The sequence below is a fragment of the Impatiens glandulifera genome, chromosome 1 (genome assembly GCF_907164915.1).
Source record: "Impatiens glandulifera chromosome 1, dImpGla2.1, whole genome shotgun sequence".
NCBI lineage: Eukaryota > Viridiplantae > Streptophyta > Magnoliopsida > Ericales > Balsaminaceae > Impatiens > Impatiens glandulifera.
The window spans coordinates 13,072,985-13,099,521 of NC_061862.1; the positions used below are offsets into that span (position 1 = coordinate 13,072,985).

General features: G+C 31.8%; 5 protein-coding genes across 6 annotated transcripts; 3 read left to right on the top strand and 2 right to left on the bottom strand.

The window, feature by feature from the left end:
- The first annotated feature begins 11,744 nt into the window (after window positions 1–11,744).
- Window positions 11,745–13,870, top strand: LOC124918956 (lipase-like). The gene is made up of 10 exons (XM_047459043.1): window positions 11,745–11,901; window positions 11,975–12,054; window positions 12,203–12,268; window positions 12,352–12,399; window positions 12,508–12,575; window positions 12,678–12,750; window positions 12,841–13,002; window positions 13,079–13,273; window positions 13,357–13,445; window positions 13,512–13,870. The coding sequence occupies exons 1-10, from the start codon at window positions 11,835–11,837 to the stop codon at window positions 13,735–13,737; spliced, it is 1,074 nt and encodes a 357-aa protein (XP_047314999.1). The 5' UTR covers window positions 11,745–11,834; the 3' UTR covers window positions 13,738–13,870.
- An 80-nt stretch (window positions 13,871–13,950) lies between these two features.
- Window positions 13,951–15,586, bottom strand: LOC124918957 (probable serine/threonine-protein kinase kinX). Its single transcript, XM_047459044.1, has 4 exons — window positions 15,181–15,586; window positions 14,539–15,096; window positions 14,312–14,451; window positions 13,951–14,132 (listed from the first exon to the last, which is right to left on the bottom strand). Exons 1-4 carry the CDS (start codon window positions 15,485–15,487, stop codon window positions 14,106–14,108), a joined length of 1,032 nt encoding a protein of 343 aa, XP_047315000.1. The 5' UTR covers window positions 15,488–15,586; the 3' UTR covers window positions 13,951–14,105.
- Window positions 15,587–17,437: 1,851 nt separating this feature from the next.
- LOC124918958 (E3 ubiquitin-protein ligase MIEL1) lies at window positions 17,438–19,652 on the top strand. Its single transcript, XM_047459045.1, has 10 exons — window positions 17,438–17,940; window positions 18,034–18,121; window positions 18,192–18,281; window positions 18,377–18,454; window positions 18,550–18,593; window positions 18,660–18,700; window positions 18,789–18,871; window positions 18,948–19,039; window positions 19,114–19,225; window positions 19,297–19,652. Exons 1-10 carry the CDS (start codon window positions 17,891–17,893, stop codon window positions 19,435–19,437), a joined length of 819 nt encoding a protein of 272 aa, XP_047315001.1. The 5' UTR covers window positions 17,438–17,890; the 3' UTR covers window positions 19,438–19,652.
- An 837-nt stretch (window positions 19,653–20,489) lies between these two features.
- LOC124918955 lies at window positions 20,490–23,813 on the top strand. 2 transcript variants are annotated; one of them, XM_047459041.1, is made up of 11 exons: window positions 20,490–20,744; window positions 20,896–20,979; window positions 21,069–21,223; window positions 21,386–21,479; window positions 21,894–21,964; window positions 22,053–22,159; window positions 22,363–22,484; window positions 22,642–22,730; window positions 23,009–23,068; window positions 23,286–23,390; window positions 23,655–23,813. In XM_047459041.1, the coding sequence occupies exons 1-11, from the start codon at window positions 20,594–20,596 to the stop codon at window positions 23,721–23,723; spliced, it is 1,107 nt and encodes a 368-aa protein (XP_047314997.1). In that variant the 5' UTR covers window positions 20,490–20,593; the 3' UTR covers window positions 23,724–23,813. The 2 variants fall into 2 exon arrangements, with proteins under 2 accessions (XP_047314997.1, XP_047314998.1); XM_047459042.1 differs by having other exon boundaries at window positions 20,724–20,744; window positions 21,069–21,122.
- A 240-nt stretch (window positions 23,814–24,053) lies between these two features.
- On the bottom strand, window positions 24,054–26,006 carry LOC124918959 (CASP-like protein 1E2). Its single transcript, XM_047459046.1, has 2 exons — window positions 25,767–26,006; window positions 24,054–24,518 (listed from the first exon to the last, which is right to left on the bottom strand). The coding sequence occupies exons 1-2, from the start codon at window positions 25,982–25,984 to the stop codon at window positions 24,188–24,190; spliced, it is 549 nt and encodes a 182-aa protein (XP_047315002.1). The 5' UTR covers window positions 25,985–26,006; the 3' UTR covers window positions 24,054–24,187.
- Between the last annotated feature and the right edge of the window lie 531 nt (window positions 26,007–26,537).

A 26,537-nucleotide genomic window follows, 5' to 3' on the forward strand; every position in this document is an offset into this window, starting at 1 on the left:
ATGACTATACTTCTTATTAGAAGATGTTCCAAGGTTAACTAAGAATGTACCAACATAAATTTCTAATTATTGTGATAGTAATTAGAAATTGGACAAGCTTAGAGTTAGTGACAAGTCTAGACATACACGTCTTAGACATAATGTCATTAGACTATACTCTCTAATGGAGTTATCAAATTTGACTATGTAAGTCAAAGATAACATTGTGGATCCACTAATCAGATTATTGAATAGAGAGATAATTTGAAGTCTTTTGAGATATTAGCCTACTATAAGTTGGTATGAAGGAAAACCCAACCTATGCAGACTGGAGATCCCAAGAACTAGGTTCAATGGGACAACCTAATTGTACTGACTTGGAAAGTTATTGTTGAGGATTAATCCTATAACGAAACAATAATATTTTGACGAGGATAAGTATATCGCTTTTAATGATTCTTTGTGAGCAAAGAGATCACCTATGTGAGGGAGAAGTGGGGCCGCTTCGAAAGAATTGCACGGCTCAATTCTAGACCCTCTCACAGAACCAGGCGCGTGTTCCATGGCCAAAATGGACACATCCATGAGAGCTTGACATGTATCAGGGAGAATTCTATGTGAAAGTGTGTAATCGTTTACACAAAAGGCAGAATAGTTCAAGGACATCGAGTCTACTAATCAGCTAGTAAAGTTATATGCTTTCACAAGGGAAGGTTCAAAGGGTTACACCTACCTATCCTATGTAGAATTCAACTGTTGAACCTTCACCGGGTTAATCTTTCAATTTCCATTAATGTGGGGGATTGTTAGAATTTTTAAACTAGTTCTATAAATTCCATTAATGAATGGAAATTAGAATATGGGTAATAAAATTAAATCAATTTCATGTGAAATTCAAATGTGAATTATAGGGTGAAATTTGATCCAAATGTTTGAATTAATTAATTTAAATTAATTAATCAAAATGCCTTGATGACCAATTAACAAAATGTTGTTAATTTGTAGTGTGACTTACATGAGTTTGTTATTATTATTAATTGTTATGATAATTTAATATTATTATTAACAGATTAAAAAACCATGTAACGTGAGTATTGCAAAATAAATATCTTCATTAATTTTGGCAAACAATTATCCTTCATTAAGAAGAAATATTAAGGCAAATGAAGAGGCAAACAATGCCAACCGTTGGATCAATTGATGATTTAATTAACAGTTTATTATTTCAACAATCTAAATAGGCATTCTATCCCACACCATTTGATGGACAAAAAACCACATCACCTCATCATTTTAATTCTTCCTCACTCTAGAATTCCAAAAGTCTTCTTCTTGTTTTGTGAGTGTTCTTCGAGTTCTTCGCTCGATATTTTCCATTGAAACCCGATGATAGTTCAGGTACTTTGTCAAGCTCGTTGTGTAGTATTCCGGTGCTGAATCACTACTAGATTCGTTGTACCCTGGGAGACAGCCATCTGTGATAAGCTCTAGCACACGGGGAGACGGTGAAACTGTTTTAAGGGAAATGTGTCTAACACATGCCTCGAATCAACCATCAAATACGGTGATATTGTTCTTCGTATATCTTATTTCATTTTTATTTATTTGTAACATCGTATGTATATATATATTTCTGTTATTTCAAGACATTATTTCTAACAGATTTGTCTGAGGTTCTTAAGCTTTCAATGGAGATGGAACACCCTCTGGTTTTGCAAGGCCGTCATTAGGGCTTAGACAAATTTGTCTGTTTGAATTGATCTCAACCATGATTTTGTAAGCTGTGTGTAGGGAAGAAATCAGAGTTTGTTTGTAAAGTGTAAGTGTTATGGATATTTAAATAAAACGGCGGAGATGTTAACTGGTTTGTATGTTTTGTGGTTTATTGGTTTCTTTTATGTGTTAAACTATAAAAGGGTTGTATTTTGTCTTTAATCAAACACAACTTTTTTTTTAATAAATAATCATTTTTAAATTGAGCTTCTTAGTAATTAAAAAAATATCTAATTAGACTATCATTTATTTAAAGATTAATATTTTATCCCAATTATCATAATGTTATACTTGGCTGTAAACAAAATATTATCTATAAAATTAATATTATTTAAATTTAATTAATTAAATATCTAACAATGAAGTTCAATCCAAAAAATCCAAATCCAAAATTTTAATGTTAACATACATTTTAAAATTCATCAAATATCTATAAAAATAAAAACTAACTTATGAGTTTGAAAAAGAATTTTAAAAAAATGTAGATTTTTTCGTAGTAAAAATCAATTACACCATTTATATGTATAGTTACACGATAGATCGATTCAGAGATTTCACTTAAAGTTGTATCATACATTTTTCTCTTATCAAAAATAATGTTAGACGTGTTTTACACTATTATATTTATCCTCACTTCTTTCGGCAAACCAATTAATATTTAATCTCGTGACATCACGCATTTTATTCCCGTCAAACCAACCACCAATCCTCCAATCGACCATATTTTTGTGACTCACACTTTTTCACATGTCTATTTATCCATCGACAAACCACTCACTAATCATCGAGACCTTTTGTGACTCACACTTTTTCATATGACTCTTTATCTCGTCATCAAACCATCCATCAATCTTAGTCGACCTCTTACCTCCACTTCAAAAAATCAACGACCAAATCTCAATCGAGAACTAATTCATATACTCGGTCAATCAACATCTCATTCATATATTTTTAACCACAAATATTTAATTTGTTAAAGACCTTTTATATTAACCTCACTTTGGCAAACCACCCACTAAATCTCAATTGAATCTCATCTCATGACCTCACACACTTTCACACACATATCCCTCGTCAAACCAATCATCAATCATCATCTCGTGACTCACACGTTTTCATATGCCTCTTTTATCTCATCGACAAACCGCCTATCAATCTTAGTCGATCTATTGTGAACTCACACTTTTTTATCCCTCGACCGACAAATCACCCGATTGAATCTCATCTCCTGATCAACATCTAATTCATATATTCGGCCAATATACATCTCATTCATATATTTTTAACCACTAATATATAATTTGTTAAAGACTTTTTTATATTTACCCTCACTTTCACACACATATCCCTCGTCAAACCAACCATCAATCATCATCTCGTGACTCACACGTTTTTATACGCCTCTTTTATCCCATCGACAAACCACCTACCAATCATAGTCGATCTTTTATGACTCTCACTTTTTATCCCTCGACCGACAAACCACCCGATCTCATCTCATGATCAACATCTAATTCATATATCGGTCAATCAACATCTCAATCATATATTTTTAACCACTAATATCTAATTTGTTAAAGACTTTTTATATTTACCTTCACTTTGGAAAATCACCCACTAAATCTCAATCGAATCTCCTCTCATGAGACAAACTACCCCACAATAAATTTCAATCTTGTGACTCACATTTTTTCATATGTCTCTCTATCTCTCGACCGACAAACCACTTGATCGAATCTCATCTCCTGACCTCGTCAAACCAACTTCAATCATAATCTTGTGACTTACCTCTTATCCACTATTAAAAAATAGTGCCACCATTTCTCAAATATTTATAATACTCACTTTTAAATTCACATTTGTTGAGATTTGAAGCATGGTCTTAATCATGAAATGTAAACACTTTAATCATTAGACCATTTAAGATTGTTGAAATAATTTTATAATTTTATGTATTCATAGAGATAAAGTTAAAGTGGCTGGTAAAATCTGGCATTTATGCATACATGAAGTAAATTTTAAAATTGGAGCAAATTCACAAGTTGTTGTCTGACCTTGGAAAATTTGAAAATCCTCCTAGATTCATATTGTTGGTCTACCAGTTCATTTATGAAATTCTGAAGCAATCACAAAATCGATAACTCTTGTGGCGGCTTGCTGGAATCGATGAAGCAACATTGGCTAAAATCAACCTAAAATTGGCCATAATAAAGGTTAACAATACGAGACAATCGATTCCGACTCGGATTAAGATAGAGGATATAGGTCTTATCTACGATCTCCTGGTTTAGTTGTTGAGCTCCAACGAGCAAGTTAGAATCACTAGTAAAAAAACCATTAATAGTAACCAAAAATAGTAACCGTTTGTTCAGCGGTTGATATTAAGGGGGTAATACCAACAGTTTTAAAAACCGTTGATATAAAGGGGGTCAATATCAACTGCTCTTAAAACGGTTGATATTAACTCATCTATATTAACGGAATTTTAAAACGGTTGATATTGACCCAGTCTATATCAACAGTTTTAAAAACCGTTGATATAAATGGGGTCAATATCAACAGCTCTTAAAACGGTTGATATTAACTAATCTATATTAACGGAATTTTAAAACTGTTATATTGACCCACTCTATATCAACAATTTTAAAAACCGTTGATATTGACCACATCTATATCAACCACCGTTGATATAAAGGGGGCAATATCAACGGTTTTAAATTTATATATATATATATATATATAGTTATATAAGAGAAATGATTAGGTGAGGGAATTTGGTGAGGGAATGACTTGGCATAATCTTATTCGCTAAAAAAATCAAATAATTTCTCTTTTTTCTCTCCTTCCTCCCACTTTTACATTTTCCAACTAATGAAGGTGATGTCAAATCATTCATTCACCAAATTCCCTCTCTCTATCACTCCTCTTTATATAACTATTTAATATTATTAATTTATTATATTTTTTATATGAATATATATTTATATAATTAGTTTAAGGTTTACGGTATAATGTTAAGTTTTTGTATAAGAATATATATTTATATAATTAGTTTAGAGGTTATGATATATTGTTAAGTTTTTGTATAAGAATATATATTTATATAATTAGTTTAGAGGTTATGATATATTGTTAAGTTTTTGTATAAGAATATATATTCATATAATTAGTTTAGAGGTTAGGATATATGATTTAGAATTTAAGATTTAGGGAATTATAAGACTTATTCTGATATGTATTATTTTAATTTTTTTTTATTTTACATATTTTATTACTGAAACTTTTGTATAAATTTTGTTAGAGAAATGATTATGTGAGTGAATTTGGTGAGAGAATTTAGTGAGAGAATAACTTGACATAATCTTATTCACTTAAAAAATCAAATAATTTCTCTATTTTCTCACTTTCCTCCCACTTTTACATTTTCCAACCAATAAAGAGATGCCAAGTCATTCTCTCACCAAATTCCCTCACCAAATTCCCTTTCTCTATCACTCCTCATTTTGTTATAATATATTTTATTATTGCATCAAAATGTTTGAATAAATTTTATTCTTTTAGTAAAAATGAAATTATTCAATATTTTTATTAAAAGTTGTTATGAGAATTTTTTTTTTAATTTTTGAGTTATTTTTATTTATTTTACATGAGGAATAAAATTGAATAAGATAAAAAAAGAATATACATGAAGAAATATTTTTTTAGGGGAAGTAAAAATAAAAATATTAATAAGATTTAGTGTTTATGAAAAATATAAAATATTAATAAATTTTAAGATTTAATAAGAATAAAAAAAATACTATTAAAAAAAAGAAATTAAAATTTAAGATTTAAAGAAAAATTAATAAGTGGAGAGATTAGAGAGAAACTAGGAAAGATAATATAATCATATATTTTATTAAATTTAAAATATAATTAATAATTATTTATATAAATATATATGAATTTATTAATAATTAATTATATGAATTATATATATATAATATAAATATTAAATAATAATAATAATAATAAGTAAAAAAACTAAAATTTTATGATAATATATTTTAAATTTAAAAACATAATATAATTTTATACATTATGTAATTAAATAAATATATATATATAATTAAATTTGAAATATTCACATTTATTTAATAAAATATACATATAATATATTTTAAATTTAAAAAATTTATATAAATTAATTTGATTGTTATTTTATAGAGTAAATAAATAAATATATATATATATATATATATAATATTACCATTTTAAAATAGTTGATATTAATTTTTTTTAATATTTTTTAATTTAATAATTTATATTTATATATAATATTTAAGTAATTAAATTTGTTAAAATATAATATATATATATATAATTAAAATAAATAAATAAAATATAATTAAAATTGTGGGTTGTTATACAAAATAATTAATTAATTAATTTTCCATCATTTAATAATTTCTCTTCGATAACTTCTTCTCTGCTCAATCATCTCTCTTTCCACAACCTTTATTTTTATGACCTCGATTACTTATTTTCTTTCCAATTTCTCTTTCATCCCTCTTATGCTTTCAATTTCTCTTTCATCCCTCAACTTATGCTCTCAAATCCCATCGACAACTCTCCTCCTTTTGAGGTACACTAATAAGTTGTTAAATAGATTAGTTAAATAGATTAAACAGATTTCTCCAACAATGTTTATATTATTAACTTTAATTTTTAATTATTTATGTTGTAAATATCTTTATGAAGTTAATTATGAAGAAGAGGTTTATGCTGAAGGAAGAAAAAATAGATGATAGATGATAGAAGATGAAGATCGAATTATTATTTATTATTTTTTGTATTATAAATTTTTTTATTTAAATGTATCTATATGTATTGGAATTAAATTGTTTTAATGTTAATTTCGGAATTATATTAAAAATTATCTTGTCATTTATTTGAAATTTTGTATAAAATAATTAAATTTATTTTAATGTGATTTTTAAATAAATAATTGAATTTTTTTTTTATAAATTCAAAATAAAAAATGTCAACAACCATTATAATTAAGAAATTACAACCACTTTTATAGTTTCTTAATAACAACCGCCTACAAAATAACTGTTATTGATTAATATTGAGTAATGACAACATTTTTTAAAATTGTTGATATTGCTTAATAACAATTGCATGTAAAACGGTTGCAGTTGTTTAATAATAACAGTCCTTAGAGCAGTTGGCTCACAAAACGGTTGTTATTGAGTAATAACAACCGCGCCCAAAAATGGTTGATATTTCATGTTTGAGCAATGCCTACGAAGGCTCTGGTAACGGATGTCAACCGCTTTTTAAGTTGTTGTTATTATTCAATACTAACTATTTTTTTGTTTAATATCAACGGTAAAAATCGTTGATATTGACCTTTTTTTTACTAGAGAATAGAGTGGAATCCACCAATCAACCACGCAACCCCGACCCACAATAAAATTTCTAGCCCAAACATCCTCCTGAGCCAAACTATTCCCCAACATCCAATCAACCCACCATTGCCGATAAACTCTAAAGTTAGAACATCACCAACACACATCACTCCCCATCCACCCCATCATTCACACATACCCTCCATCCCTACATTTAACCGATTTTAACTGTATATCTTCTCTTGATATAACAAACGCACAACCACATTTCTCACAACCAACTATTTATACGACTCAATCACTTTTTGACCTAAATATTAACTGGTATAACATCCCTTTAATATCTTACACGAGAAGACGTAAGCATAACATGTCATCTAACGTACATCGTAACCCAAATCCAAACTCATCAGCAAGTCACCCCCATCAAACACCACTAACCCTATCCTTATCTAACCCCTCCCACCCCAATCATATCCTCGCTCATCATTTATACCACACAATTATCCTAATTCTTTCTCATTCACATAAACTCACCTATTGAACTCCTTATCGCAAACTATTCCTCTATATATCCAACCTCAAAACCACCTAACTACATTCCCCCCCCCCCCCTCATTTTTTCACCACACTACTCCTTCAGTAACAACCCCCCTAAAGTAACTAGTCTAGTGCGGGTGACAACACATGATGTTAATAATTCTCAAAAAAGTACTAACGACGAATCTAGAGGGGAATTTGAAGATATGACGAGTTTCGCAAATACTATTTACATTGAAGCCGTAAATAGCGGATCGAAGACATAAAATACCCTAAAACAAATATGTAAGGAATAGATTTGCAACTCCAATTACGATAGGAAGACTACGCTCCTTGTAGAGGCAATTAACACAATCGTTACCGCCCAAACATCACCTGAAGTGGTGATTTCAGAACCTCAATCAACCCAAAGTTTGTTATGTTAAACAAGATAATCTCATGGAATGTGAGGGGTTTAAATAGCCCTAGAAAAAGAAGTTTCATTTTCTCTTTCATTAACTTTTGTAATTGCGACATTATTGCTCTCCACGAAAGAAAATATTTAATTGGGCAAATCTAAACGCTAATGGACATTCAGGCAGAATTTTTGTTCTTTGGAACCATTATCTCTTTCAACCGGAAAAACTATTTTTGGGGCATTTTCAATATCCATCAAGTTCAAATGCCTCACCAAAGGGAACATCTAGGCATTCAATGATGTTTATGTTCTGGTCAATTATAATAAGAAGACTACTTTTATCCAGGAGCTATATGATTTTTAAAAAAATCAATGACTCATACCTTTGTGTTTTAGTGGTGATTTCAACATGGTTAGGGCGCCAAACGAAAGAAAAAACTCAAATAGTTTCACAACGGAGATGGACTTGTTCAACATGTAATTGACGACTCCTTTCTCATTGCCCTATTTGCGAGGGTGGCAAGTTTACAAGGAAAAGTGATAGAAACAATGGAAGTATATATATCTCACATCGATAAATTTATTTACAACTCAAAATGGGAGAACTTTTACCATATAACAAGACAATATGCTAGAACAAGACGTCTTTCTGACCACAAATCTTTTTTCCTAAACTGCGGCCAAACCTCTCAGCCTAAACCACCTTTCAAATTCGAAAACGTTCTTCTTTGGTTCATAATTTAGTGTCAAAAGTGGGAAGTTGTGGGTGGATCACTCACCGGTTGTGGGGAGACCATCGTTTATCCTTTCTTTTAAACTTAAAAATCTCAAAATTTTCATTAAAGATTGGAGGCGAGTCCAATTTGGCTCCCTTCGTTCTAACATTACTATTGTTTCCCAAGAAATTGATATCATTGATAGGTTAGAAGAAAAACGAGATATGACTAAAGCTGAAACTTCAAGCAGATGCACCCTCATGGAAAAACTCCACTTTCTTTATAAATGAAAAAAAAATAATGCAAAACAAAAATCACGGTGTAAATGGTTCAAGAAGGGGATTCAAATAGCAGATTTTTTCATAACTTTGTAAACTATCGAATAAAATATAATCAGATATTTATAATTAAGGTGAACGGAATTGAGATTATCGAGGCAAACTCCATCCAGGATTTCATTCTCTCTTTCTATGAGAGTCTCTCACATAGCTAATTTGCGAGAGACCAATTTTGGGAGAAACAAGTTTAACACAATTAGCGAGCAACAAAAGTCCTCTAACGAGTTGGATTTTACAATTGAGGAAATTTGGGAAGCTATTACAAGTTGTGATGGAGACAAAACACCTGTCCTGGATGGATACACAAGCACTTTTATTAAGGAGTCTTGGGAAATTTATTAAGGAGGACTATTTAAGCTCGTTCAAGCACTTTCATGGTACGACTTCCTTTGAGAAATCTTAAAATTATAGTTTTAGTGTCCTTGTTAGAAAGATTCAAGGGACCAAGGAACTCAAACACTTCAGACCTATTAGCCTTGTGACGAGCTTCTATAAAATCTTGACAAAAACTTTAGCGAATAAGCTCAAAGTTTTTTTTGTCAGAACTCATTCCTTCTACCCATATGACGTTCGTATAAGATAGACAGATCATCGACGTTTCTCTCATTGCAAATGAGTGCATTTACTCTATTACTGGAAGAAAGAGGACGAGATGCCTTTGTAAACTTGATATCGAAAAATCTTTTGATCATGCCAGTTGGGATTTTCTCTTCTCTCTCCTTGAGAATATGGGTTTTGGAGTGAAATGGAGGAGGTGGATCAAAACTTGTGTTACTAAACCTAAGTTCTCAATTCTTATCAACGGCATAGTGTTTGAGATTTTCAAGAGCTTGAGAGGGCTTAGACAAAGGGATCCTTTATCACCCCTCCTTTTTATGATAGTTATGGAAGGTTTGTCAAAACTATTCAAGAGAGCCATCAACGCTAGTATTTACACGAGAATTGATATATGAAAGACCCAACTAAATATATCACTTACTTTTTGTTGATGACACTCTTTGTCTTACTAAACCTACAATAGAAAACCTTCATTCTCTTCGAAATATTCTTATTCTTTTTTAGGCATGCTCGGGGTTGAAGGTTAATAGAGAAAAGTCTAAACTTTTTTTCATTGGTAACGTTCGTAACACTCAATCATTGGCTGAAATTCAGGGGTTTAAAATTGGTTATCTCCCATCAAAGTATCTTGACTTCCCTCTCGGTGCCAAATTCAGTTACAAGGATATTTGGAAATCTATCATCGAGAAAATGAGAAATAGGTTGGCTTTTTGGAAGACCAAACTTCTTTTTAAAGGCGAAAAATTGGTCCTCATTAAGAACTCTCTCGCCACAATCTAAATATTCACTATGTCACTCTTCCCTATCCCTACATTGATGGCCAACAGAATGGACATAATCATTAGGAATTTCCTTTGGGGTAACTCCAACTCATCTAAAATCACTCATTTGGTGAGATGAGACACAATGAAGTTTGACGTTGTTGACGGCGGACTCGGAATCAAGGATTTCTCACTTTTCAACAATTCACTTCTCTGTAAATGGTGGTGAAGATTTCTCAACGAAAACACAAGTCTCTGAAAGAAAACAATCATCGCCAAATACGGACTTCGAGATAACGAATGAATGTCTCTTTCTAGGAGAAAGTATATGGTAGAAGCCTATGGGGTCGTATCTCTAAAACATGGGAGAAGCTTCACCCTTCTCATTTTTACGGTTGGTAATGGTAAGAAAATCGATTTCTAGATTGATCAGTGGCACCCCAACGAAAAATTGTCAAACTCTTATTAGGATCTTTTTCAGATCTCTAGTTAAAAGGAGGCTAAAGTGACAGACTATTTTCGTCTCACATCTAATCAAATTGTTTGGAGAATTCCTTTAAATAGGCGATTTTCCATCGAAGATGAGGGGAGGCGAGATTTCCTTAAAGTTGCTTTTACTAATGCTTCGATTGACTTAGAGACTGACGATAAATTTTTTTGTCTGGCTCTCACGATTTTAAAACTAGCTATATTTATTATACATCTCTCCAAAAAAATCCATCCCGGTTTCCTTGGAAAGAGGTGTGGAAATAAAAAAAATTCCATCAAAAATCGCATTTTTTTTTGTTGGGAATATATTATTGGATAAGTCTTGACATCTAACCAATTAAAAAAGAAAGAATTTATTTTCGCTAACAGATGCAATATTTGTTTTAAGAATGAAGAATTCATTTGTTTCAGCTTAAATACCAATTATAATTTGTTAAGCAAATTTTTAGTTCAAAATACTTCATTTCTGGTATTATTTTCTCGATCAAGATTGAAATTTTATATTCATATTTTAGATTTTATCGAATAAATTTTGTGGCATTTTAAATCACTCATTTTGTATTATTCTTTTATCACTAAGTTTAAAAAAAATCATTTATATATTGTATATATATTTTTTTTAAATTAGATTTATTTTTCAATAATAATATAATTTTTTAATTTATTAACTATACATATTATATAAACCTACTGAGAAAAGTCAAATTGCATTGTCATCATGACAATTTTGCTTCTGATCCATATCCGTTTCTGGATAACTTTTCAATCTCTGTCGGAAGTTAGTCCACGGAAGGAAAAAGGTTCGACCTTGTTGTGCCCTAATTTAGTTTCTATTGTTTTCCCCTGTTTTTGAGTTTCATCAAAATTTATTTTATAGGCGTTCGTAGAATATGGATCAAACAAGGTGGATAAAGCTGATCATCATCATGACTTTAATAGCTTTATCTACTGGAAGAGGTATGCATAATGCATCCCTTCTAGTTATAGATTGTCTGAAATTGTTCTTAGATGTATCAATATTATTCCACAGAACTCAGGATCAATAGAAAACATCATTTGGAGGCTTATGATCACACTCTTGCCATAGTACTGGCGGAATATGCTTCTGCAGTAAGTCTTGATTTGCTTCTATTTGATTACCTTGTTGCCCAACTACTGGATTACATTAAGCAATTATTCGAGGGTGTTGTTTGATTTAGCCCTGAGATTACTGTTTTTTGTTTTTGGTTTGTGAAACAGTTCTTTCGATGTATGGCAGGTATACATGTCAGATTTGACAGAACTGTTTACTTGGACTTGTTCAAGGTGTGATGGGATGACTGAGGTATAATTGTAGTGACCTTGTGTGTAGTTCTTACTCTTCATCCTTGATACTTAAATCATTGTTATTTCTCATTTGGGAAGCAGGGATTTGAAGTGATTGAGATCATTGTGGATATTGAACATTGTTTACAGGTGGGTTACTTAAAAAATGGACCTTTTGTGGTGATATTGCTTATAGTCATACTTGGAGTTTTCTGTTCTAATTATCATCTGATATCAGTTCATGGATATGTAGTTCAGGCTTTTGTTGGCTTTGCAGACAACCTAAATGCTATTATCATTGCATTTAGAGGAACTCAAGGAAACAGGTTCCAAGCTTGTCATTTATTTATATTTGTTTTAAGATATGTAGAACAAAATCATGTTTAGATCAGGTCTTTCTATTAATAATTGGAAATGCCCATTTTCAGTATACAGAATTGGATAGAAGACCTATATTGGAAGCAACTTGACTTGAACTACCCTGGCATGCCTGATGCTATGGTTCGTCATCCAATATCCTTCCTTGAATTGTGAATTTCAGGACATTTTTCTTCCTGAATGTTCCTTACTTGAAGTTTCATGTTCTTGCAGGTGCATCATGGATTTTATGCTTCTTATCACAACACAACTGTACGTTCTGGGGTTCTAAATGCAGTGAAAAGATCAAAGAGGTTGTATGGGAATGTTGATATCATGGTTACAGGGCATTCAATGGGAGGGGCAATGGCTGCTTTCTGTGCATTGGATCTAAGGGTATCATTTTTAGGGTATCATGTGTAAGCATATTTTGTTTGGATAATAATTTTGTTTACTATCCGTTAAATTTCAGGTCAATCATGAAGCCCGAAATGTTCATGTTGTGACGTTTGGACAGCCTCGTATAGGAAATGCTGATTTTGCATCTTACTACAGCGAACTTGTACCTAACACAATAAGGATAACAAATGAACATGATATTGTGCCTCATCTTCCACCCTATTACTCACATTTTGTAGAAAAAACCTACCATCATTTCCCAAGAGAGGTAATATAGCAAACAATAATAATCGTCACCTTTTTACATTTACTTTAGAATCTGATACTCTTTTGTGAAAATAAAATATCTAGGTCTGGCTCCACAATATTGATTATGGTAGTCTAATATATAAAATTGAAACAATCTGTGATGATTCTGGTGAAGACCCTTCTTGTAGCAGGTCAGTTTTTTTGTTTACCTACTAAATGATGAATTGTTGTTTATATTTTTCTCCATGAACTGGCAGATCTGTAGTTGGGAATAGCATATCGGATCATTTGAATTATTACGGTATTAAGATGGGAGGCGATGAATACCGCACATGTAAAATTGTGTTTGATTCTAAAATATCCACTTCTGGACTCCTCATGCAAGAAGATGTTAACGGAAATCTAATATTGTCAAGGAACAGTACTGCTTCGTCGTCGGTTATAGAAATGAAGATGAAAACAAGGTATGTTCATGAATCATAACCTCATTTGAACAACATTATTGTATACAAATTTGAATAGATATTTTGTACATATATAGTAACTATTCATGCAATCTTGTACAATAAATAAATTCATGAACTTGGATGTTAGTGTATTCTTGAATTTGCTGATCCATTCTTGAGTTTGGCAATGTATCTTAACAAATCTATATAATATTAAATGTATATAACAAGTAAAGCCAATGTGAGAAATTATTTATTTATTTATTCATTTTGTTTAGCTGGCACAAAAAGAAATGAATGAATATTACAACCTAAATAACACAAATATTATATATTGCTCCATATGCATGCATGAGAAGGACCTTGTAAGTTGTGGTTGTCTTCATTGCCTTGTAAACTTCACTTTTAATTTGTTTCTTCTTCCTTAGTTTCCTGTAATTATTAATAAACAACATTCAATTACATAAATTATGGATAATTTAGAAAACCCGTGAAAATCAAACTTGTGACATTTTGATGAAGACTCTTTTTACGATAAAGAAAACCATATGTATAATAGAAAAACCGTAGCTAATCAAATCATTCTAAAATTGAATTGAATTGAATCATACCTTCTTCTCAACTAATTTGTGATTTGCATCATCTTCTGATGATATATTCATTGGCATCTCTTCTTCTGTTGCAGCTACTGTTAATTCATTCTCATCAGTTTTCACAATATTAATATTCTCTCCTTCTACTTCTTCTTCTTCTGCAATTCATTCAATATACACATATAAGAAAACACCATTTTATACAATACCCATAAGACCAAAACAAGAAGAAGATATCTAAGTACCATTATCTTTTTTGGTTTGTGTATTATCGGAAAGAGTCTCCTCCTCCTCCACTATCTTCTCCAAGATTTCATCCTCACCGGTGATAACCACTGGTGTTTCATTTGTGGTGTCTGAAACCACTGAAGAATTCTCATTTACATCCTCTGATTTGGTTTCTGAAACCGCGGTCTCCTCCACCACCACCGGAGAAGATTCCTCCGGTTGGGTATCTGAAACCACAGCCTCCTCCACCACCACCGGAGAAGATTCCTCCGGTGTGGTATCTGAAACCACAGCCTCCTCCACCACCACCGGAGAAGATTCCTCCGGTTGGGTATCTGAAACCACTGCCTCCTCCACCACCACTGGAGAAGATTCCTCCAGTTGGGTATCTGAAACAACAACTGCCTCATCAACCACCACAGGAGACTCCTCTGGTTTGGTATCTGAAACAACAACAGCCTCCTCAACCACCACCGGAGAAGACTCCTCTGGTTTGGTATCTGAAACAACAACAGTCTCCTCCACCACCACCGGAGACTCTACAGCCTCCACTAGAGATTCTTCAGGCTTGGCATCTAAATTGTTAAAAAGATAAATCCTTTAGTATTTATTTCATATGGGTTTAATCTTTAACATGTCTACATATATACATGGCTTACTTGGAACAAGAACCTCCACGACCGGAGATGTTTTTTGAGTTGGGATGTCGTCGGAAATGATACCTTGGAAAGGAGACTTCTCCATTATACGGCCGGAAACCGCCACCGGTTTAACAGGAGACTGATCCGTTGGGCTGTTGGGAACAACAGCCTCGACCGGAGACTTTCCGGCAGCGTTTCCCGTCGTTAAATCAACATTCTTCTTAATATTATTATTATTGGAAATAACTGCCGATTTGGCACTCTTGCTTTTGGAAATCGCATTTCCAATGGCGACATCTTGATGTTTCGATTTCCCACAACCCATAATTGTTTACTCCCTCTCTACAATATCGCCTGTAAGGTGTTTGATAGAATGTATAGAGAGAGAGAAAGAAGGAGAAGAAGGACGAAAACAGAGAGAATAATTTTCAATTCTTTATTTATCTCTCTCTATATCTATCTTTCTATATATATATATTTATTTAATACTATTTAATTATATATAAATAAACTATAAATACATTTTACTATTATTGGCTCCCATTGTCAAAATTATTAACCGTTCTTCTTCAATTGAAACAATGTCTATCAATAGAATTTTATAAATAGCCCCCTGTATTTTATACATTAAATCAAATAATCCTTCCATTTTTATATTATTTACGAGCTTAATTTTAAATATTTTTACAATATAACCCTAATTTACAATAGATTTTAAAATACTTTATTAATTAGGATAATATTTAACATTAATTTTTAATAAATTATAATAAAAAAATTGAAAATAATATTTGTTATACATCTCTATTGTTATTTAATATACTATAGGTAGATAATGTTTAAGAGTTGGATTTCAACATTATAACTAAAATTTTGTGGGTCTGTTGTATTAATGATATTTATAAGAATTGAAGAATCAATATTTTTCTTTTGATAACATTAAATATAAATAGTACTAGCATTTGAACGAGTAAGGATATAAAATCAAAAAAAAAATTACGGTTAAAATGTAATAGCATTTTTAATTTACTCTCACATATATATCCAAATTAACCACAGCTCTCGACACGACAATCCGGACATTTTGAAAATTAAGTATCATTATATATATATATAAATTAGTTAGTTAAAAAGTTGAACTTATATTGTTAAAACGTTTCATGTTCATCAAATTTAATGTTAAATTTAAAATATAAAGTTATTATTCTAGATGGTTAAAATGTTGTACTTAGTTTGTTATGTTGCAAGTTCGTAACATACCTATAACATTTTTTATTTTATTTTTAACCGTTATAAGTTCATGGGCATGTCAATCCGACTCAAATATTCATTTACTCTCACATATATATTCAAATTAACTACAACTCTTGACTCGACAATTCACTCCTTCACAAAATATACGTATAATATTGATAAAATCAACCAATAACCTATAAATAATTACAAAATCTGGTTAGATTTAACATAAATAACAAATTAATAAAAAAAATACTATTTAACTACAATAACAAGCAAATAACATTTACCAAAATGTAAACACATGCATAACAAGAGATAATAAATTAATAAAGATTTCTAAGTTTGCTCATACAAATATTTTCTATTCGGTATTAAGATAAATATTATCAACTCTCCTATTAATTCAATTTTATCAATAAATGATTGCACTTAAGGGTTGATCTATGTTAGGGTTATGTTAGGGCTCAAATGAGTTTAGAGATTACGATTTTTTTTACGTAAAAATATAACATGACTCATAATTTTTTTATTTAGTTTATAATTTATTTTATCCGATGCAAACTACAATGTCTCAAAGATTAAAATAGAATCATTCTTCACAAAATCTTTGGATGGTAGAATTAGAGTAACGATAAATAACGAGAATTTGGTGTAATGAATGATGTCGGAAATAATGTAAAATCACGTTATTTCATTTCGAAAATAAAATTTCTTTTTCCTATTAGATTTAAATCCAATCACGTGTTGACACATTATTCTCGATACCAAATTTCCGTTATCTATCATTACTCGTAGAATTATACATAACTTTTACGAAGAGGAATGTAAATAAAAGTACGAAATAAAATCTTGAAAAATATAAGAGATAAGAGTCAAATTATAAAGTGATTAAAAGTATAAGGGTAAATATTTCAATCAATCCAAAACATTCCCAAATTCTCTGGTCTCTTCGATTTCGATCAATTAAGAAAATTTAAAACAAAAAAAACGACATTTATCAAACTAAAATGTTGTTTTTTGTCATTATAAAGGGTGAAAATTTCTTGAATTTTCGTTTTGTTTAATGCGAGAGGGAGGGGGCATTGAATGCGAGATAACGCATTCTCGCTCGCTTCATAACAAGTCGCAATCTTGATTCTTGAGTGGCAAATCAAACACAATTGTTGATTTTGCGCATCAACTGTTTGTTTAAATGCCACAACGATCTCCTTCATAAGATAGATTTCTTTCCATTCTTCTTTTGCTTCTAATTTCTAGTTTCTTGATCTGTAGTTTCAGAAATTCTCTTGGATTTGAAAAAAAAACCCATAATTTATTTTGGTTATCCATCCATCCATCTATCTCGGGCACCATTCTGTTAATTATTATTCAATTCTTTAAGAAATTTCATTATAGTTGAAGATCAGGTCAACTTGATGCCATCTCCCATTTGACTGCATCTTCCCAAATCCTTGCCTTTCTCTTCGGAGTTTCTTTCCTTTTTCAGACCATGGATGGCGCAAGGAATGAGCGCCTTGATTATGGGAAGATGGGTTATGGGTGGGCACCCTAAATCTCTCTTTTTCTTTCATTTTTTTATGGATTCTTGATGCTTCATAAGATGTATTGAATTGGGTTTTGGATATTTTATAGATGCAAGCATTACAGAAGGAGATGCAAGATCAGAGCACCCTGCTGTAACGAGGTGTTTGGTTGTCGCCATTGTCACAATGAAGCAATGGTAATTGGAATGTAATTATTGATTATCTGGTATTTGGAATGTGAATATATTTGTGTAATTGGTTTGTTAGAATTCATTGAAAAGCCCCGTGGATCGTCATGAAATTAATCGATATGATATTAAGAAGGTCATCTGCTCGGTTTGTGACACAGAGCAACCGGTTGGTTTGAATCTGCATTTCCCTTTATTTATGATTAGTATTTAACTGTTTGCTTCTTTGTTTGATGCTGTTTGTTCATTTATCATATTCATCAGATAGCCCGTAAATGTTCTAGTTGTGGAGTTAACATGGGAGAATACTTTTGTAAAATATGCAAGTTCTTCGACGATGATGTCAGTTTCTGTTGCTCTCAATCTTGTCATCATCATAAACATGTTTATGAATGAATGAATGAATACCCTCAATCTGTTTGTTCTTTGAATTTCAGATTGAGAAGAAGCAGTTTCATTGTTTTGATTGTGGGATATGCAGGTTAGTAAGCAAGCAATTTTTGTTGTCATGCTTTATTTTTGTTTCTGAAATTCTTATAATTGGCAGAGTTGGTGGTCGCGATAACTTTTTCCACTGCAAGAAGTGTGGTACGCTGTCTGATCTGATCTGACCGATCTCTTTCAAACATGCTTTTGTTCTTATTTGATTTTTATCGATAGTTTTGTTGTTATACAGGATCGTGTTATTCGATTAGTTTGCTTGATAATCACTTGTGCGTGGAGAATTCAATGCGACATCACTGTCCAATTTGTTATGAGGTTTGTTAGGGTCCTTTTCGACTTTTATTTTTTTCCTTTTATTTTTTTCTATACAATATAACTTGTTTGGTGGCAGTACCTATTTGATTCGTTGAAAGACACGACTGTAATGAAATGCGGGCATACAATGCATTGTGAATGTTACGACGAGATGATAAAGCACGACAAGTAGGCATTTTTTTTAATACTAATATATATGAATATTATGCTTTGCTTTAAATTAAAAAAAAATGGTTGTACAGATATTGCTGTCCCATTTGCTCGAAATCTGTCATCGATATGTCCAGAACCTGGAAGAGGATTGACGAAGAGATTGAAGCAACTGCCATGCCCGAGGTCTACAGGAACAAGAAGGTAAAAATTGTTATTATTTCGTGGTCATTTTTTTTAAGGTTTGATTGTTGAAGAAATATTTTGTTTGCTAGGTTTGGATACTTTGTAACGATTGCAACGATACAACAGAAGTAGCGTTTCATATACTCGGGCATAAATGTGGGAATTGTCAATCTTACAACTCAAGGATTATTCGAGCTCCGGTTCTAAACCCCCACTCACTGACAGAATGATGATAATATCTTACGCCTTCGATTTCCTTATTTTAGTACAAAAGGAAAATCGTAGACAATAGTTATACTACTACACTTGCACATGTAATCAAATCAATCAATATTAAGTAGTGGACTTCAATTCAAATATGTTCTCTTTGATAGTGTATAATGTGAAAGAAATTCAACTGTTTTTCTGTTACCTTTTTAGTCTAATATCAATTGGAAATTTTCGATTACTGTGGATCTCCATTCTTTTACGTTTTGATCTCCATTTTGCACTAGTACAATGTTTTTCTGTTAACGTTTTCATTACCGGATTAGATATATCTGAATAATGAGTCAGTTTTGATAAACAAATTTTAAAATAATTAATTAAACAGAAAAACAACTAACATAATAATAAAACTCTATATTAGGTGATATATATTGAGGAAGAATAAAAAAACGAGAATATAAACAACAATAACACGTGACCTGAACTTAAAAAATTGAATTTCTCTCTAGTTAGATTTGGGGAATTTGAGCAGATGACCCTAAAAATAGGGTGAAATGAGGAAAGTGATGGTGATAATTTAAATAGCGCTGGTGACCCTTTTTGTTTTTTAATGACAATTGTACACTTGCGTAACGCAACCGATTTTTTTTTTTCGTCTCGCGATTGCGTGACGCAACTGGGGTTTCTGAGACATTTTCGTCCAAAAAAATTTATAATTATTTTTTTTTGAAAAATAAAAAAATAAAAAAATAAAAAATTGCGTCACGCAACCTGAGAATGCGTGACGCAGTAGGGACATTTTCGTTAGAAAAAAAAGGGGATCACCAGCGCTATTTAATTTATTCACTCTCACCAAACGCAATTCACCCTATTTTTAGGTCATTTGCTCAAATTTCCCTTAGATTTAAGTCTAACTACGTGTTGGGAGTTGAGACATTATTCTCGACACCGTTTATGACACTAAATTCTTTGAATATTTTTCGTTCGAATTTGGTTAGCAAAAAAAAAAAGGCCAAAGTTTGAGACCCTAATTGCTATTTTGGGCTATTAATAAATTTCAAAGAAAATCTTGAAGGCGTAGCTTACAAAAACAGAGTCTTCAAAACCCCGCCCCCAAACTGGAAGTCCGAATCCTTCCTTGTGTTCATCTCTCTCCCTGTTGTTCGGTCGATCTAACGAATGCAAGCCCTCTTGAGAGCCCGCTTACTGGTATCGTCTCTTAGACCGCCGCGAGTCCTCTTCTCCTCAGACCATGGAGCCCAAGCGTCTCTTTCCAGAGCTCCTTATACTGTTTTTCAGTCCCCCAACCGAAATAACGACAATTTATTAGGTACAGGGTTTTCCTTCTCTATATTCATCACGGGTCCTAGATAATTTCCAATAAATTTTGATCCTTGAGAAGAATAAGTGTTAGAAATCAATGAACAAGCATAATAACTTCTGTTTGAATGTTGATAATTGAGATAAAAACAACTATGCAGGCTTTCAAAAAATGATGCCAGTAGGATCAATAATGTTTGTGCAGAAGGAATTTTATTGTTCTGGAATTCCAGATAGTCATACAGGTACTTACTTGTTCTTCTTTTTTTAATTGAATGTAGAAGTCACACAGTGGAGGTGATACAAATATGCGCTGTTCTTAATTTGAATGCAGAGGCTGTAAAGGAACTCTATGATAAAATGCTTGAATCTCTGTCGCAACAAAGAAGTATGCCACCAAATGCTTGGTTATGGTCTCTCATTGATAATTGTACCAATGTTGATGACATTAAACTTCTCTTTAACATCTTAAAACGTCTTAAAATATTTGTGAGTTCTCGTTCAGATGTGTTTAATCATCTTTCTTTCCTTCTAGTTGTCGTCCTTTATGCTGGATGTTGTTTTGAATCAATAAAACCAAACGAATCTATTGTTGTTAGGAAGTTCAAAATTTGAAATCTATACATTTGACTATAAACTTCTGTTCCGCAGAGACTCTCTAATCTCAGAATTCATGGAAAATTTGATTGCAATCTGTGTGGAGAAGTCACCAAGGCTAGCATCCGAGCAGGGGCAATTGACTTTGGTATGCCCTAGCTATATGCCTTTTGTGACGAAATTATTGTTTGTTCATTATAAGCCCATTCTGTAAATTAAACAGTCGAGAGATATGAATCCCAAATGGTTAGTCAATGTTTCAATTCCTCGTTTTGATTACTAGTCAGCTGGACTTGCAGAATGCTTGCCACGATAGTGATTTTATTAACTTAACAACTGGTGTCTTCGAATATATGCCTATTTAGTATATAGTGGAGTTGAAATACACCACAGTATAAGTTACTAGAGAAAACATTGATATATGTAAAAGAATCAGTTTTGGGGGGAGTTGGTGTCACATAGGCCCTAGTTTCAAATTCCAGAAGACTTTTTCTCATTCTTAATCTTGAATCTGCAACCCATTTTGCTCATTGTTGTTAGTAAATGACATAATATATGGCAGGTAAGAAAGCATTATGGAAACATAATGTGTATGGATTATCTCCAAGCTTAGTCTCTGCTCATCATTTGCTGGTAGATCTCATTTTCGTACCAATAACATTCAGAAAGTTGGTATAAATATGCACAATCTAATAATATTTTCATTTGTTTAACCGCACAGATGTATGCAAAACAGCAGAAGGATGTTAGTCTAATGGTAGATACAATGAAGCTTATTGAGAAAAATAATTTGCCATTACAACCTTCTACTGCAGACATTATCTTCAGGTATTGTGTGTTCCTAATATATATATATATATATATATATGATGTATTAAGATTGGGGGTTTTATTTGCTTTTAACATGGCATGTGTAGAGAAAAACTGCAGTCGACAAGCACTCACTTATCATTCTTTTGAATTTGATAGTTTTTGTATGGTCACTTCCAAATGGTTTATTTTCAATATATGAATCCTATGATATATTGCAGTATATGTTACAATGCTGATGACTGGGAATTGATGAATAAGTATTCAAAGATATTTGTCAAGGCGGGGGTGAAGCTACGACGAACTTCTTTTGATTTGTGGATGGACTTTGCTGCCAAACGAGGTCCAACAAATTTTATTTGCTTGATTTGTATTTCTAGACATTTGTATTTGTGGATGGACTTTCAAAATATATTTCAGAATCTCTTTTGACTAATTTTAGTTTCAAACGTTTATGTATCTGAATAAATATTCATCATCCCATCCCACCACCTTTGCAGGAGATGTTGATTCTCTAATGAAAATTGAAATTTTGAGATCAGAAACCACAACGCGTCACTCTATTCTCACCGCTATTTCATGTGCTAAGGTACGTATTTGTAAACCTTGCAGTGCCAAAGGACTTAGGTTATGAATAACAAAAAAAAATATAAAAAAATCTCCTTTGAACCTCAGTAGCATAGATGTATATGTTTGATAAAAATTCAAGAAAAATAATTCCAACCCTAACTATACAATTTGTTTATATGCTTTATAAAGGTATTTCTGCACATGCATGCTTACTGACCTTCTATAGCTACATAATTTGAGATGTATTTCAATAGATGCCAATAATAGATTCATGGCTTTAATAACATGCCTTTGCAGCTATTGCTCCTCCAAAATAAGCCCGAGGATGCTGCTGCAATGATTCGAAGTGTCAATCAGGTATTATTAATTCGTAGAAATCAGTTCCGTATGACTATAATCTTCCTCTTAAATGTCTTATATAATCCTCTTAATGGATATCATCGTCCAGTTTGCTTGCATAATCACTGATTTAAATTGGAAAATGGGATATATATATATGCTGTATCTGCTCTGATATATATAATATTTTCTATTGGCCTCGGTTATATCTAAATCCTAAATCACACGTTTGCAGATCCTACCCAAATCAATGAGTTCAAAAATGATAGCCGAGTTTCAGAAACTGGTTGAAAAGTGGCCTTTGGAGGTTATTAAGCACCAGAAAGATGAAGACATAAAGGTATTTAATTAGCTGAAGACATAATCTTTTGTTTGGTAAGAATACAAACAAATCTACATTTGGCATTAAATTCTAATTGCCTTAACTTCTATCCAAAAATACATTTGTCATCTTTGTCCTAAATACCCTTAACACAACAATAATTGTTATATAGAGAGTAAGGGCAAAATGGGAATTAGCCAAAAAAGTTGTATACATTTAATCTAATTCAATCAAAAAGAGTCGTTGAATCATATATATGACTTTTTGGGCATATTTATTCAGGAATCCGCTGCTGCTGCTCTACAGAAGAACATCAATGTTATGCTTGTATTGCTGGCAGATATGGTTTAAAGTCAAATGGATGTAAATAGATATTGACAAACAGACAATCTTCAACCAAATTTGGGGGCAATTTCAATTATGAGCCCGAGTTCATAAATGGGGAAACACAAAAAACAAAAGTCATTTCCTCTGCCTTAAATGCTTCCATGTTTGTTGATTTGGGTCGGATCGGGTCCCCCTTGACAACGAAGTGTCGACGAACAGATTTGATGACATCGATCTTTGTAAAAACGCCAACCTGGCTCCTGAAGGACATGTAACCTTTTGATTTTGATTATTACATTTGAGTTATTACTATATGTTATAAGTGGAAATTAAGTTATAAGATGGTTTATTAAATAACATTAAGAAATTGAAGATTCAACTGAACCATGCACACCAACTTTGAAGATATTACATAATTTAGTCATACATTACACACCATAATAATGTTTTTTTTTGTAAACAACAAAAGACTAAATTTTCAACTCTAACTAGTGGGATTTCTTGTGGAGATTGTGAGCTGCGAGTACAACAAGTAGAAAGAAGGCAAGCGAACCGATAAACGATAGCGCGATAGCTGCAATGACCTGGTGACAGAATTTATCGAAAACATTGCAAACTTTGTTCCATTTAACGTGGTCGTTTCCTTTTTGACCTATTATTCCAATTGCCCCGGCAGCTCCAATGGATGAGAAGAGAAGACCCACCATCAAGAGATCAAGAACAATCACAGCCATTGATGGACGTTTCTTCGCAAGGAAAGATGGGATCAAGGAAATCGCAGCATACCCACTTGCTATGGAATTCGCCACCACAAAGAATCTGCACCATACATCAAATTATTATTATTATTATTCAAAGATAAATAAGATTAAATCTGCAGTTGGGTAGCTAGATGATGAACATCATTAATTGTAATGTGGTTGATTATTAAATACTAGTCATTGTTGTATGATGTAAGTACATTTATTTCAATGTCTATAATTTTAAATATTTATATTATCTTGTTAGTTAGATCAAAAGTCAAATGAAATAAAAACTTTCATGTTTCAATATAGTGACCTTCTTTAACTGTTTCTTTGTTAAATATCTATTCACACCCCCAATTAGTTCTTTAATTAAACTAATTTTATAAAAGGAAAGAGTAGTCAATATCCCTCCATTTTTGTATTCATTTATTTTTATTCTCATGCTTAATAACTAATAAGACAAATTTTGGCTAGGCAACTAAAATTAAAAAAAAAATATGCATGAGCAATAGTCTATAACATGAATTTTGACTATTCATGAGATTGAGTATTCACAAAGAAAGTTTTATCCTTTTAAAAAGTATAAACAATTTTTTATTAATCCGGACAATTTAGGTCTCGGATTTAAACTTTGAATATGCAAAAAAGTAACTATTAACGATGGATAATAAGAAAGTTAAATGATTTTTTTTTTTAGCTTTTGTTTTTTCAAATAATCTAAACCGAACCCTCAATGCTCTTGTTTGATAAGTTTTTTTTTTTTTTTTTTTTTTGAAGATTTTATCCCAAAATTCAACCATTATTTATCCTTATTTTAACTGTTTAATTACTCTTTTTATATAATTAAATACCAAACTATCCAAAATTAATTCTAAAAAAGAAGAGATAAAATTAGAATATAAGGACAAGGTTTTTTTTTGAAAAACAAAAAACATTTTCTCAAACCATCGCGCATAACCTTAAAAAAAAAAAATGATAAATTCAACAAAAAGAAATTAAAGAAATGAAGTGCACGAATTAACGTGGCATGCCATGTAATTATGAGAGAGAAAATTTTAAAAATGTTTCAAAACGCATGTGTGTAGAGCGAGAAAATAAAAAATGTTCCGGCATTTCAAAACCCGAAATCAGCGATTTCAGGACATTAAACAACCTAGCAGGCCAGATCGTAGACGGGCTTTCGGTAATTTTTTCGTTGGGTTTATTATTCAACCTCTTAAAGTTATTCTATTTTAAGAAAGAGTTATATAGTTTTATAAAACAATCTATTTTAAGTAAGAATCTAGCTATCTAGAAGTGAGTGTGAGAGAGAGATAGATACATGAAGGCGGAGAGATAGTGCCATTTTGCGGTGAGAGGAACGGTCATGGGAGGGAGGGTGGGAAAGGGCTGCGCTGTAATCAACTTTGTCTGCTTGTTCACGCCGAGCAACACCGCCGCCGTCAGAGTAAAGGCAAGCGCCGTCGTCCTCAATATCAAATCCCAACATCTTCCCTTCTTCTTACCCGATTCAAAACCCTTAACTCCACTTTCGGCCATCTTAATATATAAATATTTATGATCAAAAGAAAAGAAAACAAGAGAAATAGAGAGAGAGATTGATATATTTAAAATGAAGAAGATGGTGGGTGGGTTTATATAGAAGAGAGATATTGGAGAAGAAGAAGAAGACAATTAATTAATTAATTAATTAATTAATTAATTAAAAGTGTGAATTCGGGAACAAACAGAGCGGCCGGGCGGGTCGGGTCGGTCTAGTCTACCAATGTGAATCAAAATTAGGTGTGAAATTGAGAAATATAAGAGTCTTCTTTATCTTATTATCTACATTATATACACGCATACACATAACAAATTCAATTAAATACTATTTCTAAGTGACCTAATGCATGCCAACTCTATTTCAAATACAATTATTTCTTTGTTTTTATATGTGGGGTTAAATTATAAACGGATGAATTCAAAATTTAGAGTCACGGACGACCGACGAGTATAAAGAAATAAAGAATAAATTAAACGAGTAAATAACATGGATTTTTTTTTTAAGAATAAACAAGTAAATAATGAACTAAACTAAGATCTCGTTCTCTTC

Coding starts and splice junctions, on each gene's coding strand:
- LOC124918955 (XM_047459041.1), top strand. CDS start 20,594: ATGCAAGCCCTCTTGAGAGCCCGCTTACTGGTATCGTCTCTTAGACCG. Junction 20,745..20,895: donor AAATAACGACAATTTATTAG/GTACAGGGTTTT, acceptor ACAACTATGCAG/GCTTTCAAAAAATGATGCCA. Junction 22,731..23,008: donor CCGCTATTTCATGTGCTAAG/GTACGTATTTGT, acceptor ATGCCTTTGCAG/CTATTGCTCCTCCAAAATAA.
- LOC124918959 (XM_047459046.1), bottom strand. CDS start 25,984: ATGGCCGAAAGTGGAGTTAAGGGTTTTGAATCGGGTAAGAAGAAGGGA. Junction 24,519..25,766: donor CACTATCTCTCCGCCTTCAT/GTATCTATCTCT, acceptor TGTATGGTGCAG/ATTCTTTGTGGTGGCGAATT.
- LOC124918957 (XM_047459044.1), bottom strand. CDS start 15,487: ATGGGTTGTGGGAAATCGAAACATCAAGATGTCGCCATTGGAAATGCG. Junction 14,452..14,538: donor ACAAACCAAAAAAGATAATG/GTACTTAGATAT, acceptor AATGAATTGCAG/AAGAAGAAGAAGTAGAAGGA. Junction 14,133..14,311: donor ACAAATTAGTTGAGAAGAAG/GTATGATTCAAT, acceptor TAATAATTACAG/GAAACTAAGGAAGAAGAAAC.
- LOC124918956 (XM_047459043.1), top strand. CDS start 11,835: ATGGATCAAACAAGGTGGATAAAGCTGATCATCATCATGACTTTAATA. Junction 12,751..12,840: donor CTGGCATGCCTGATGCTATG/GTTCGTCATCCA, acceptor ATGTTCTTGCAG/GTGCATCATGGATTTTATGC. Junction 13,274..13,356: donor ACCATCATTTCCCAAGAGAG/GTAATATAGCAA, acceptor TAAAATATCTAG/GTCTGGCTCCACAATATTGA.
- LOC124918958 (XM_047459045.1), top strand. CDS start 17,891: ATGGATGGCGCAAGGAATGAGCGCCTTGATTATGGGAAGATGGGTTAT. Junction 18,455..18,549: donor GCAAGTTCTTCGACGATGAT/GTCAGTTTCTGT, acceptor TTTGAATTTCAG/ATTGAGAAGAAGCAGTTTCA. Junction 18,594..18,659: donor TTTGATTGTGGGATATGCAG/GTTAGTAAGCAA, acceptor TATAATTGGCAG/AGTTGGTGGTCGCGATAACT.